This window comes from Episyrphus balteatus, chromosome 4 (assembly GCF_945859705.1).
Source record: "Episyrphus balteatus chromosome 4, idEpiBalt1.1, whole genome shotgun sequence".
NCBI classification, from domain to species: Eukaryota; Metazoa; Arthropoda; class Insecta; order Diptera; family Syrphidae; genus Episyrphus; species Episyrphus balteatus.
In genome coordinates, this window is record NC_079137.1 from 51,542,398 (window position 1) to 51,558,197 (window position 15,800).

General features: G+C 28.4%; 1 protein-coding gene across 1 annotated transcript; it reads left to right on the forward strand.

Moving 5' to 3' along the window:
* Positions 1–10,789: 10,789 nt before the first annotated feature.
* LOC129919888 (uncharacterized) lies at positions 10,790–12,604 on the forward strand. The gene is made up of 2 exons (XM_056000985.1): positions 10,790–11,179; positions 11,716–12,604. Exons 1-2 carry the CDS (start codon positions 10,982–10,984, stop codon positions 11,983–11,985), a joined length of 468 nt encoding a protein of 155 aa, XP_055856960.1. The 5' UTR covers positions 10,790–10,981; the 3' UTR covers positions 11,986–12,604.
* Positions 12,605–15,800: the final 3,196 nt, after the last annotated feature.

Below are 15,800 nucleotides of genomic sequence, written 5' to 3' on the forward strand. Positions count from 1 at the left end.
ATCAGCTGTATGAGACATCTACAAAAAGAGCTAGAATTTTTTAAACTCGATGAAATTTCATCCAAAAAGCAAAAAAACATTTATTTTTATGTTCTCATGCTATTAAATCAATTTTTTTGTTTGACAACCTATACGAATTTGTATACCATGTGAAAGCTTATTGTTTCACCTTGTATAATGATCTATAAATCTTATTTCAATGATGTCTACAAGAGAAGTTAGAATTTTTTAAAGTCAACCATGTCGAATTTCCAGACTGAGATTACGATACTTCCTACACTGGTAGCTGGTCATCGCCAACAGATCTCCACAGGTGCTTTGAGGTATTTTTAAATTTCAATTAATTTTCAATTTAAGATTGTGTAACTTGTAGAGCACGTAACGTTATGTGTGATATATCAAATAAAAGGTTATGTTATCAGCATGCGTATTAAAGTTAAAGTTAAAGTTGTATGTGCACTAGATCAAAAGATATAACGTGTGTTGGAAAAGAACATCTTTTTACCGTTATCTCCGAATTTTGAATATAAAATTAATTGAAATTTTGTACAATTATAATTTATTTAATTACCTATATACAGTACAAATTTTATTCATCTATCTATTAAAACAAAAAAGTTATAACAAGTTGAAGTCGTGTCGCGTTTTCGTTTCATCTTGTTTCAAATCACTACGATACTAAAGAAGTTTTCACTTCAAAATTTAAATATTTTTTTAAGAATCCAAAAATAATTTTTTCAAAAATTTTATTTTTGATTTTTATAAAAAGTGTATAGGTAACTATCTATTGCATTGGTTAAAAAAATTTTCCAATTAATCAAATCGATTAGAAGAAAATCAGATTTAAAAAAACAAAAAAAACAGTTCTATGGGAGGTACCGTTAATAACAATTTTTGGAAAAAACCTTTTTTCATTAAAAGATGGATCTTTATCCAGATCATAAAAGCCGTTTTTGAAAAAATAAATTTTTTTGAAAATGTGTACCGTCATTTTTGGTCCAAGAAAATTAATTCCAAAAAGCCCTTTGTAAAAAAAAAAAACAAAAAAACTGCTACCTACCAAGTTTGAAATGCATCGGCCGATGAGTTTAGAAATTTTAGGTCCTTATACATACCGATAGACATCCTGACAGAATGGCAGATGGACTGTCAAGACCCACTTTTTTCGCATTCTCTATCATCGTAATGTCATGTTTGATTGTCATCTCAACTTTTTTTTTTGTAAGAATTGATAAGTTGACATAATATAAGGTTTCTTTATACAAATAATTTTTGATTAAAAAATCACAAGTAGCATTTTAGTTGAACGAAAACATCAAAATTATTATTTTTCATCCTCCAATATTTAATTTAATTGAAAAACTATATAGATTCTAGTTTCTCGAAGCGTTATATTTCCCAACTTTATTATTTTATGTTTTTTGAGTTTCAAATACAATATTCAGGAAACCTGCTTCCAAATAAATCCCTTCTTAGAAAATATCAACATTAGCTTTTTTCTATTTCTTCTATTTCATCGTCTTCTTTGCCAAGCAAAGTGTATCCTCTTAAATTTATCCCATCAAAAACAACAAACACAACAATACTGCTAAATATTATAGAGGCGTGAAACATCAAAAGCTTAGCCTTAAATTAAATTAAAAATTCATACATCGTATAAAGCTTCAAAATGTAAAAGAGAAACATTTTTTATATACCTAGTTATATAGTTTTTTTGTCATCTACTTCTCGTTATTGTTGTATTTTGTATCTTCTTAGAAGGAAAAGATCACAACGGGAATAGTGGTTGACTTTTTGTGGTTTCGCTCTCTCGAATACCTTCCAACCTACACACTCTCTGCAAGAAGTTAAAAAGCTAGCTAGCGATGATGGTTTAAGTAGCGAAACACAAACGTTCAACAGAACCAAAAACAACTGCATGATAAAAAAAATGTACGAAGAACAAACATAAAGTATAAAACGTTAGTATAGCTGCACAACATAAAAGCCATGGTGTTAAGAGTATCTACATAATAGCGTTATCATGTTGGATTGCTTTTTAGTGTGATATGCATTCTAGTATAATTTTCAGTAAAAAGGATTACACTTTCTTCTTTTCAATGAAACTTTTTTTTTTTTGATGTTGTGTTGTTAGTTCTGGGTGTCTGGACTTTGGGAAATGCACTTAACAAAATTCACAAATGTTTATGAGTCAAAATCATGGAGGTGGGAAATTTCGATGACCGAATTTTTAAAAAATCAACTTTCTTTTATGCTACAAATTTCATGCTCAAATTTTCGCTTTAGCCATAATTTGTCTGCTCATGAACGGGCAGAGCACAAAAATGTACATTTTTCAATTTACCGCAAAACCCCAAAAATTAGTACTAGAAAAACGTTCCTCGAAATGATGACGATCTCTTTAAAACTACTTTAGGGGTCTTGAAATAGTATCAATGTGAATGATATATATTTTATTATACTAAGATAGTAGGTCTTAAATAAATCAAATATAACTTTATTTCTTCTGACAGAGACCTATTTCAAAAAAAAAAAAAAAAATGCTTTTATGCACCTCCGAAACACTTAGGCCATAAGTAATTTTTTCTTCTGTTTTTGTTGCAACTTTTTTGATAAAATTGTTTATTACAGCCATACTTAGATAGGATACTGAGTAAAAATACCCAAAAAAAATGCAAAATTATGAGTGTAAGACTACATTATTTATTCAGATTCTAAGAGCGTTCCCGGAAATGACGTTCCCGGAAATGAAGTTTTGACCGTAATTTATTTTTATTTTTTATGTCACAAAGTAAAACGAAATATTTTTGAGATTATATTGTATTGGTCTCGATTTTTGATCATAATATCATCAACAAACTTAAATTTCAATCTAACTATACCCCAAAACAAGCGTTCCCGGAATGACGGTTAATTGATGTACGGTACTTAAAAATGAAACTAAATCTCGCTTCTTACATACATTTTATGTATTTATCCATAAAAAAAGGTGTGGAATGATAAATCTATATAAAATTAATTTTTAAAACTGCTTGCAGCAACCTTTTTTACGTTAGATGATTAAAATATTGATACATTAATAAATGTTGGTATTATGCGTCATTTTTTTTGGGACAACTCTTATCAATGTATAAAAAATAACAGAACTTAATTTTTTTTGTAAGACATGTACCAATTAATAAAGAGTATTGTGTAGGTATATGTAGTGTTAAGAAAAGAAATACTCAAAAATAACTAACTTTTATGTGATTTCAAGCCATTTGATTTTCAGTTTTTGAGTTATGGACATGTCCGGGAACGCTTTTTTTGGGTATATTAAATGCAATAAAAAGAAATGGAAACTTTTCTAACCGAAACAAATTATATTCTTAGATGCGTGCCAACTATTTTAATTGGTAAATGAGAAAAAAGCTGTAAATAAATGTTATTTAGATTTTTTAAAAATGCCTGGACATCAAATTTTCCACCTCCATGATTTTGACCCTTATACATAAAATAGCATTTCTAATTTTTTTTAATAAAATTATTAGGGAGCAGATGAATAACTTAAACTTATGTTCAAATCCTGGTATTTTAAAGCAAGGAACTGCTGATTTACGAAACATAGCTTTTGTGTCACAAACAAATCTCAAAATCAATTTCATTTTTCAAAATATTTCTATAATGACTTGGTTGAAAATTAGTGAAGTAACTAAAGCTCGAAAAATGGCAATATTAGGAAACCCGGCCGAAGAGCTTAGAATTTGATAATCTTTTTTTTTTCAAACATACGTAATTAAAAATACTTAAAAGTCTATAGATTAAAAATTTCTGATGTTGCCGTTTTGATTTTTTAAATTTAATTGAAGATTTTTTTGAACAAAAAAATTTTTTTTCAAAAGTTTTTCTTAAATTTCATAAATTAATTGATACCAAAAGATTGTCTAGGAAAAAACTATAAAGTAGTGAGGTACAATCTTCCATTGTTTAAGCGATAGATGCTAATTTCTTATTAATTGACTTCAAAGACAAAAAAAAATATATTTGAACACAACGGCAGCACCTACAATATTTTAATTATCATTTTTAAAAAGCTAGCAGCTTAGTCACATTTTTGTAAAATTGAAAGTTAAGTTAATTGAATGAAGGGCTTCTGAAGATAAAAAAAATAAAAAATGATTGACAAAATTTTAACATGTCGTTTTAAAAACTTTTTCGTAATATAAAATGCATTTATTTTCAAATTTTTTTGGCCACATTTATTATGATTTGAAATTATAAAAGGAAATGATTTGATTCTAGGAAAGAAAAAAAAAATCTCGTGTCCATGTGAAAATACTGAGTCTGACTTGAACTCGTGTTGGCAGCAAGTAGAATATTTTTTCTTGCGATAAGGTATAATCAACTTTTTAGAAACTATTATTTTCCAACGAATTTAAAAAATTGTGGAAATTATTTCAAACAAATGAAAGCTATGTGCTTTCAAATTTCGGTGGAAAGTAAAACTAAAATATTATGAATATTCATGGCTCATGACATTGATAAGGTGTTATGGTAGGAACTAATTACATTATTGGTCTGCAAAATTTAACTTTTTTTTTTCTCCTTCAAATAATATTTTGATATTATGAAAGATAAGACTTTTCTGAATCGAAATCTGGTTTCCGAAAAATTCTATTAGGTACCATTTTTGTAAAAATGATTCTTGAAAAATGTGGGTAGTTTCTAAAAAATCACCCTTTTAGATTCATTTGAACTTTTATAAAATTAAAACTATTTGTCGCATTGAGCTCAAATTTGGAGGACTTATTCTTCATAATATGACCTATCGATTGACAATAAATATGTTCTTTTATATTAATGTTTACTCATTTTTTAAAATACTGATTGACAAAAAAAGCAGACACTTCGAAATCCTTCACTTTTTAGTAAATCCTACAGGAACAAAAGCACCTTAGCTAAGGAAAATGTAAAATATCAATGCCCATTATATTTAAAAAGCAAAACATGTAAAGAAAACCATAATAAAATACATTAAACAAAATTTGTACGTGTTTTGTAATTTTATATAGGTACTATTTTTTTATATAAAAATATCTTATTTGTTATAAACCATTCGATAAACTGCCTTGTTAAGATTCAGATTTGTTTCTCCTAGAAACAAAAGTATACTTTTCTTATAGTTTTTGATGTGCTGAGTTAGAATCCGAAGTAAAAAAAAAAACTCTATCACGTCAGGATTTTAAGATATTCGCATTATAGTATCACAAAATCAAGTAATTTTTTTAGAAAATCTCAAAAAAACTACTATATCTTAAAAACCAGAGCTGACCGAAATTTTTTGAGTTCGGATTCAAAATCAACACACTAAAGTCCATTAGAAAAGTATACTTTTGTTTTCGGGAGAAAGATATATTAATTTTTAGAGATCAGTTTCTTTATGGTAAGATATACCAAACCTACTAAACTTACTTAAATTAAGATATCTCGGAGATTGAGAAGATTGAAACTGAATTTGAAAGAAAAAAATAAGTTCTTTCATAAACCGTAACAATTTTAATTGAAAAAGATTACATTATGCCAAAATATTTCTTCGAAAACAGCAAACAAATGGGTTTTTGAGATTTTCTTATGGGAATATATAAAAAACGTGACGTGCTAGTTCAATTCTGACTTCGGATTCGGAATCAGCATACAAAAATACAGTGTCATTGGTTTCAATTTTAGTACCTACGCTACTGTTCTTATCTAGGTCAGGCGTCAGGATATGCGGTAGTTGGTTAAGGATACATAAAATAAAATTCGGTCCAGTGCAATACGGTCTGAGTGAAGACAAATCATAACTTGAACTTTAAAATGCAACAAAATGTGTGCAATTCTGAAAATCTCCTTTAGAGGTAGAGTTTAAGTAACAGAGGGGCATAATAAATAAATAAAAAATTTCTTACCAAACCCACACAAATCCTTGAAATATTTTCTGAGTGCAGTGCAGTATCTGAATACAATGTCTCCGAGAAGCATAAACCACCACGGTCCGGTGCTCAGTCATTCGATTATTGTAGCATACCACAAAAGCATGCTTCCTTTCATTTTGACCGAAAGACCAAAGAGAAAGCAGAATGGACAAATTATATCACGTTGCATGTGACGTATTCTTTTCCTCTCCCCAAAAAAAAAAAAAACAAAACAAAAAAAAAAAACAGGAATTGCAAATTAAGCCAGAACCATGAACTACGAGGAGAGAGAGATATTGACAGTGTTGGTTGGTGTCTGGTGCCTGTTACCAATATACCAGCAGTCAATGACAGAACTAGCCAACGGGTGCGTTATACTATACAAGGATGTCCTTCCAAAACGAAAAATCGAAAAAAAAAAACAAATGCGATAAATTTTTGCAATTATGCTGCAACCACAAGTCCAATTCCATCGAATAGCAGCAGTTTATTTTTACTCCATTGAGCATCCTTTTTATACCATACGAGTAGGTATTATTATAATTAAATGTCCTTTTTCACATGGTTAAAAATTGTTCATATTTAAATACGCCTCCTCAATGTCATCGAATTTGGGCTTGGATCTGCTTTTTTTCATTTCACATTTTTTGGTACAAAAAAAAAAATATGAAGAAAATATAAAAAATTATTATTTAAATGATTATGCCTTGGTCCTGACAAAATAAAATCTCTCTGCGAAGCAAGCGAAAAGTTTCAATAACATTTTGTTTGGCTCATGCAAATATTAAAAAGACAAAGTTATACTTTTAGCTTCTGTCTTATCTTTCTGTGTGTAGTGTGGCTATGAATATATATAAGTAAAGTCTGTTTAAAGAAAAAAACGAAATATAAGAAATGCACTCCTTTTAGGTTGAACAAACGCTGAATAAATATAAGCGCGCAAGGATTTCTTGCGAAATTGAAATTCTAAATTTGTTCCTTGTTATGCGATGATTCGCATTGAAATATGGTGGAAATGAGGGGTGGTTTGGTTTTTTAGTTGTTCGCTGAAGGTAAACCTAACCCCTAACCCGAGAAATTCTTATAATGCAAAGTACAATATGCAAGAGAATTATTATTTGCATCAATTACTCGGCTTGGTAGAGAGAGTTGAATTTCTGAGATTGCAGCGTGGAGACTACAAGGCGACTGGTGGCATGCGGAGTTGGCAAGTGGAAATGGTGGGAGGATGTGGATACCAAAATCAAGGATGAAAAGAGTTTGTTCTGATTTTTTTTTTTTTATTGTTTTTAATATTTTTTCTCGCTTCGGTGACGATGAAGAAGACGACGACTTGGATGACGATGACGATCCTAACCTAGAGTAAATGTTGATTTAAACTGAGATATTCTGAAAATATTGAACTTTTTCATAGTCATTGCCAGAGGCAGTTAATTCAATTTGATTTTGGTTATAGATTGGTCTATTTATAGATACTTACTTGGAATTTGTTCAAGTTTGCTAGAATTAAATCGAAACCAACCAGGGTGTTGGCTTGAGACTTAAATTCTTCTTTGAAAAATGAGAATGATTTGAAAATTTTCAATAACGTTTTTGGTGGAATCTCAGTCAAAGAGTCGAATGTATTAGGTTTCTGAAAACTCAAACATTTACTAGACATTTTCATAAGCGTCTGTCGAAACCAGCAGGGAATTTGAACTTCTAACACATTTTTGTTTTTATGTTTTAATTTGATTATTGGTTAGAATCAGTTCAAGGGCGATGTTAAAAGCTCTTAAAATGTATTTAAATAGACATGAATTTTTAGGAAACTACTTTGATTCTAAGAAGCACAGAAAAATAATTCCCGTTTTCATGTGAAAGTACTGAATTGCATTCATGCGTTCATTGCATTCATTTTGGCAGCCATCAGCTGAAAGTTTCTTCATGTGTTATTGTATTATCAAATTTTTAGAAATATTATTATTTTCTAGTGAATTTTGCAAAAATTGTGAAAATAATTTCCAACTAAATTTTCAAAGCTGTGAAATTTGTAATTTCCTTTGAAATTAAAATAAAAAAATTGATGAAATATCGGAAAATAGTTAAAATGTACGAGAGAGTCTTTAAACTGAAATAGTTGCAGCATTAAATCAATTTTGAATTCACACAAAACCAATCAGTCAGAAAAATGTTGAAACTACAGAGCATTTCTGGAAAATGGTAAAACTTTTTGAATAATCTACAAAAAAATACTCAGAAGGAACTTTTTTATGCGCACAGATGTTCATTTCTAATGAAGCCATGAGACTTTTGATATGTCAGCAGTTATACAAATTTAAACTTTTTAAACCTTTTTCATCATATCCACATTTTAAAATTTATATGCAAAAATAAAACAAAAAAGCTGTAAAATTAGTTTTGTACTATACACTTGTATGTATACTCTAACAACATACCAACAAATCAATTCGATGAAATTTTTTGCGACCTAATTTATAATTAAAGTAAGAACTTTTGGGTTATTGGAAACTTTATTTTTCGAAAAATCAGTTTTTGAAAACCAACGGACAAATTATTTTAAAATCTTTGTTTTTACATAACGATTAATATTTTCTTTTCTATGGCATCCCAGTATTTTTTGTATTTTTTTTTGTTTGGCATGCGGCAATTAACAATCTTCGAGTTTAGCCCTTCTTGTAGTTCAAAAAACCATACACTTTAAAGTTAATACTATTAAAATACACCAAAAAATCAACGTACCTACTTGCTCTTAGATATAGTTCGAAGTACAAAATATATTATGACCCCGAAAGTAGCAGACAACAGACAAAAAAAAATCTATGGCAGCGGATATCTAAGAAACAAGAATAAAAAATGGATTTCTGTAAATGGCGATTTGTTGTAATTTTGATTTTGAAAATGTGCCATTTTTTTTTTTTTTTTATTTCGGTAATGTGTAAAATTTTACAGTAAAAATAAAACTTTGGCAAGCTCTCCTGGGCTAACCCAAGTAACAATTTCAAACCTCGGTTACAAAATAACCAAAGTTATAAAATAACTGCAAATAACCGCGGTCATAAAGCGGCTATAAACGGGTTGTTAAAAGTCTGTGGTTAATTTTAGGTTAGAAAAAAAACCCAGTATTTTCGAAGGTTTGTTTTGGGTTAAAATTATACGTAAAATAAACTTTTAAGTCATAAATTAGTTTCAAAAATTCCATTTTTAAACTAAGGAAATATTTTGGCTATTTATTTACTTTTATAAAACCCAGGTTACATTCTTGTTATTTTTTCAACCCAATTTTTTTGGTTAAATTATAACCTCAGTTTGAAGTTGGTTTTAAAATAACCAAATTTCTTCAAAAGTTTCAGAAAAGTATTTTAATAACTCGTTTTTGACACAAAGTCATAAATAAGTTTTTAAATAACTTTTAGATTTGTGTTTTAAGGGTTAAAAAATAAGTTTCTAATTAACTTCTTTATTTGTCTTTTATGGGCTAAAAAATAACCAAATTTTCATTACAAGTTTCAAGTATGTATTTAAATAACTCCTTTTTTACACAAAAAGCTATTTATAGACTAGAAATTAACCAAATTTGGGCTTAAGTTTGAAATGAGATTTTAAATTACTGACTTTTTACCATTAAAGTTGTTTAGTGGTTTAAAATTAACCCATTATAAATCCTAAGTTTAAAGTAAGTTTCTAATTAACTTCCTTATTTGTCTTTTATGGGCTAAAAAATAACCAGATTTTCATTACAAGTTTCAAGTAAGTATTTAAATAACTCCTTTTTTTTACACAAAAAGCTATTTATAGACTAGAAATTAACCAAATTTGACCTTAAGTTTGAAACGAGATTTTAAATTACTGACTTTTTACCATGAAAGTTGTTTATTGGTTTAAAATTAACCCATTATAAATCCTAAGTTTAAAGTAAGTTTTTAAATAACTACTATAAGTACGTATAAGTTTTTAATCAACTCGTTATTTACCTTTTAACAACCCTGGTAATTTTTCAACTAAGTTCCAACCCAATTTCAACTAACCAACAACTCTCCACACATACACATTCACCATACTCGAGCGTCGCGCTCGCGCGTCGCCCATCATATTTTTGTCTCTCATTTTTCTCAGATCTCTCAGTATTCCTTTGTGGCTGGTGGTGTCAAGTTATTGTGCGCGAAAGTTATTGTGAAAAAATATAAGTTAAATTAAAAAAAATATCTATCTGTGAAAAATTATTAAGAGGTAAGTTATTTGTTTATAATTTATTTTAAATATTGTTGTTTATGTTGAATCGGGCTTTTTTGGTCACTTCCTTTTATATGCAAATAAAAATCTTTATTTCATACTATTTTATTTTATTTGCATATAAAAGGAAGTGACCAAAAAAGCCCGATTCAAGATAAACATTAATAGTTCAAATAATTGGTCAAATAATCATTAATTTAATTAATATTAAAAATTGTTATTTGTTAATAATTTATTTAAAATATTGTTTGAAAAATAATTTCTGAGTTTGAAAAATATCTTCTGAGTTTGAAAAATAACTTCTGAGTTTGGAAAATAACTTCTGAGTTTGAAAAATATCTTTTGAGTTTGGAAAATTCTGAGTTTGAAAAATATCTTTTGAGTTTGGAAAATAACTTCTGAGTTTGAAAAATATCTTCTGAGTTTGGAAAATAACTTCTGAGTTTGAAAAATATCTTTTGAGTTTGGAAAATAACTTTTGAGTTTGAAAAATATCTTCTGAGTTTGGAAAATAACTTCTGAGTTTGAAAAATATCTTTTGAGTTTGGAAAATAACTTTTGAGTTTGAAAAATATCTTCTGAGTTTGGAAAATAACTTCTGAGTTTGAAAAATAAATAAAATAACTATTTTCAAAGTCGTTTTTAAACTCCAGCTTATCTTAGACTGGGGTTTATCCAATGTTATTTGAATAGGATAAACCCCAGTCCCTCTTAGTAACAGCTGAGTAACAGCCAGTACCCAATTCAAGGAACTATCGTCCAAAATAGATGAAATTTTGGAAAGACAGCGTTCCACTGAGGTGAAGGTGCAGGCCATGCAAGGAATGCTGGAGGCATTCATGGCGAAGTCCGAAGTTTCGGTCAATTTGTTGGCGTCCAAAATTGGAAAAGACAATCCAGAAGAAGTGGATGAGGAACTGCAACTTGATGAAATTTTCCCACTTACCTCTGTCCAACAAATTGAGGAAATGGAGGAAAAACTCCATCAAAATGGATTGTTAAAAAAAAAATTGGTAAGTACCAAAATATATGAAATATTTGAATTTATAAGATATCAATAGATTCTATATTGATTTCATTTTCATTTGTTACTTCTTTAAAAATATTAAGTTTATGTTAAAAGGTTATTTTTATCCTGAAATCTTTGAATGCAATATAACACAGACCAATAAAATTGATTTTTTTTTTAATTTTCTTAAACAAAGCCACTTTTGATGTGCTGTACTAGAATTCGAAATCAGAATCTTCCTGCCAGCCCTCGTTTTTGAGATACGGGTATTCCATTTGAAAATTAAAATAATAACCTGGAATATCTCATAAACGAGAGCTTGGACTGTGCCTACATCAGCTACATTTATTTCAACAAATGATTTTGACAAATAATAAATAATTATGTCACACTTGTCGTCTCCTTTCTTTAGAGAGGTATTTAGCTTTAATTCAGAAAATTTAAAAGTTTAGGAGTCTGTGTCATATTGCACTCAAAGATGCGAAACTTAACACACTTTAAAGCACATTATTTTTAAAACATATTTTTGTTTTTTTTCAGGTCCGTAAGTTGAGCTCATATGGGGGGGTCAACGGAATGAAAACGATCCGCACTATTTGCAAGTGCATTTTTACAGATCCACTACTGGCAGAACATTCTTGGCTGGGGACTAATGCCAAAAAAAGTTTCAGCCAATACAAGTTCCTAAATAAAACTATATTGGAAGCGGTCCCATCAAAGTACCCCACTTATAGTGAAGCCGAGGGTGCTTCATTTTTTAAATCCTTTTTGAAGCAAGCCCCATTTCCAATGGGAAAACCGTCCACGTAAGTTAAAAAATAAAATTATAATCAACATTTAAGTTAACATTTTTCTCTTTACAGAAATACCAGTTCCAACACCAGCTCCTTTGCCTCTGACGGGCAATCCACAACATAATTAAGTTAAGCTATTTTTTATTTTTAGTTTTAGTTTTAGTTTTACTTTAAGTTTTAGTTTTAGTTTTACTTCATTAAATAATGTTTCACTAAACTTAAATTTCAGCGTTCTTATTTCAAATATTAAATTTTCAGCTGGGAAGAATCTTATGGTTTGCAGCATGTTGGTAAGCAAACATTTTATAGGTTTTTTAAAATCTGTAAATAACCGGATATAAAAAAGCCGTGAAATAACATTTTACAGATTTTATAAAAAACTATAAATAAACGGTTATAAAAAAACCGTCAAGTAACGTTTATTACAGGTTTTATAAGAACCTGTACGAAGTTATTTACAGGTTTTATAAAAACTGTAGATAAACGGTTATAAAAAAAACCGTCAAATAACGTTTATTATAGGTTTTATAAAAACCTGTACAACGTTTATTACGGGTTTTAAAAAAACTGGAGGAAAACGGTTTTAAAAAAACCGTCAAATAACGTTTATTATAGGTTTTATAAAAACCTGTACAACGTTTATTACGGGTTTTAAAAAAACTGGAGGAAAACGGTTATAAAAAAATTGTCAAATAACGTTTATTACAGGTTTTATAAAAACCTATAGGTAAGAGGTTATAAAAAAAACCGTAAAATAACGTTTAAAACAGGTTTTATAAGAACTTGTTATATTACAGGTTTCAAAAAAACCTGTAATAACGTAAATTACAGGTTTTATAATAACCGTTGTAAAACGGTTATAAAAAAACCGTCAAATAACTCAGTACAGGTTTTTTTTAAACTGTATAATAACGTTTTGTAAACGGTTATAAAATAGCCGTAAATGGTTTATTTCAAGTTCTTCTTTAACTAAAAATAAGCAGTTATTTAATAACCGTAAAAATTAGGTTTTTAAAAACCCAGTAGTTGTAGAAAAAAGTGGGTTTTTTAAAAACCCGATTTAGACGAAGTTAAAAAATAACTGACCATTTTCGGTTGTGGAGACGTTTCTGGAACGTTTTTAAGACGTTTTTTTAACGAGTTTGGTAACTTATCCGTTAAATAACCAGAGTAAATATCTGGTTTATTTTCCGCTTTTTAACCACAAAATGTTATTTTGTCTATTTGAACGAATAGACATTATTTAATGAAATTGAAACAGTATACTTACTTTTCTAAACTCTAAATGTACTATTTTTTAGTTTTTCGATTTTTTGCTTAGGTCATTTGGCAGCTCATAACTTCCTCAAAAATTTTTTTGAGTAAATAAAAAATGTACATAAAGTATTTTGAATAATCTACATGTGCTATTATTTAGATTTTCAAATTTTGAATTTTTTAATTTTAAATTAAAAAAAAAACATAATTTTTATAGAAATCAAAGTATATTTTTCTAATGGTTTTTTGTGCGCTGAGCTTGAATCTGAAGTCAGAAAAATTCTATCACATCACGTTTTTGACATATTACCACACAGAGAAAAATATGACCCGCTAAAAACTAACAGATTGCCATATTGTTTTACAGTCCATACATTTCATAAGGAAATCTTATTAAAATCAACGATTAATAAGGTTTTTTTAAGGAGATTTCTTATTATTTTTATAGAGAAAATCTTATTAAAATTTGACTGAAAAGTTGATTTTTTTTGCAACTTAGCACTACAACAAAAATCGCGATCAATATTTTCATGGCGGGTTGGTTCAGGTGGTAAGGTGGGCGACTGATGATTTGAATTCTCCAGTTCGATTCCCAGCCTGGTCATCGTTTTTTTTATTTTTTTGCAGATTTTAAAACAATAAGGAAAACCCGATTGTTTTAATAAAGTTTCCTACTTGGATGAAAACCATAGAGAAATCTTATTGTTTTTGTTCTATTTTATGTGGTCTATTTTTCTCTGTGCATGCCAAAAATCAGAAAAATAGTATTTGGGACGTTCAAAATTCAATATCTCAAAAGCTTTGCACGTTAGTGCTCTTCTAGTGCTTGATTCAAATTAAAAAGATCAATGACCATTAGAAAAGTATAATTTGGTTTCTATGAAAAATTATTTCTCGCCAATATTACTGTCATTTACGGAAAAATCAATTTTAAAAATCGTTTTTTTGTTTTTTTTTTTCAATTTTTCTCAATATTTTCTAAAACAAAAGTATAGTTTTTCCACACAATCTTTAAAAAACGGTTACAAGCTAAATAATTGCATTCCAAACTTTTCAAAAATCAAAAATTTTTTCGGTAACTTTTTTGATTGAAAAATAGGCTATTTTTTTCAAATTAAATTCGTCAAAAACCCAAAAATTAACTTTTTGCTCAAAAAACATTTTTAATAGATAGAAAACATAACAAAGTAATTTTTAACCAAGTTTTGTTAAAATCCAACAATTTTTGTAAAAGATAAAAATAAAAAATAAAAAAATCGTATTTTTTCATTTTTTTCAATATTTTTGAGGTTATAGAAAAAAATTGTTTGAGTAAAAGTTGTAGACATTTATACTACCTACAACTTTTGCATTTGACTTTTGACTAGTTTTGACAGAAATCGTAAAAAACCATGATTTTTGACACCCACCCCACTTTTTCGCCCACCCACCCCCTTTCCCCCAATTTTTTTGTGGGCAATTAATTTTTCCCCTTCCATATACCATTTATCCTAAATTTTCGCACCACCCATATGCTGCTAATAATTTTTTTATTTTCAAAAATTATTGGCACTGGTCTATATGGACAAAATGAATTTCGATGCTTTTTTTTTCAAAGTTTTAATTTATTTAAATTTATTTATATTTGTTAGTACATAGGTAAACTATTATACCTAAAATATTCCTAATAATATAAAAAATTAATAAAAAATTCAAAAATTGTGTTATATTCCACGGGTATTATTTTATTGACGAAAAAGCTTATGGTATGTCATATTGGACGTACTTCCCCTACCTATGTTAAAAAAAATATTTTTTTTTCGTTCAAATTTTTTTCTTTATTTGATTTTAATAAACAAAATCATTTAGAATGATAACAAATATTTCTCTATAAAGTTTAAATAAAATTAGTCCAGTCTTCAACGAAATCTACGTAAATAACCAAAATTTCCCTTCTCGAAAAAAGTGGCAAATCCATATTTTGTATGGGAGGTACAAGTCCTAGTTGAAATATTAAAATACAGAAAAAAAAAACAAAACAAACTTGGAAATTATGAAATAATCCGTTAACCCGTACCTGACGCAAAAACTGAGGGACGCCATGACGAAAAACAGTTTTTTTAACTTCTCCATCATCATAATGTAAGTTTTGATTAAACCCTCGAATTTAGTTTTTTACACGAAACCAGTCAAAACTTGCCCTTAAAGCAAGTTAAAATTACCATTAATAAATATACAAAAAATTAGAATATACTTTTTGTTCAAAAAGTGTATTCAGAAAAATGGCTAATTTAAGTTTAATAAAATATAAATCTGAAGTAAAATTAGGGCACATATCTATTTTAAAATTAAAATAAATAATTTCCAAAATGATTAAACCAAAGTGTAAAAAAAAACATTGTACCATGAATTACAAACTATAAAACAAGATAACCATGCAATTATACATATATATCCCAAAATCCCAAGCCCTTGTAATTACAATTTATAAACGCAACTCGAGCGAAAGATGGATGCCAAATTGCAACACGACCACACCTATAAAATCCATCAAAGCAGAATAATAACATAACGACAACTACCATATCCAGACCT

Coding starts and splice junctions, on each gene's coding strand:
- LOC129919888 (XM_056000985.1), top strand. CDS start 10,982: ATGCAAGGAATGCTGGAGGCATTCATGGCGAAGTCCGAAGTTTCGGTC. Junction 11,180..11,715: donor GATTGTTAAAAAAAAAATTG/GTAAGTACCAAA, acceptor GTTTTTTTTCAG/GTCCGTAAGTTGAGCTCATA.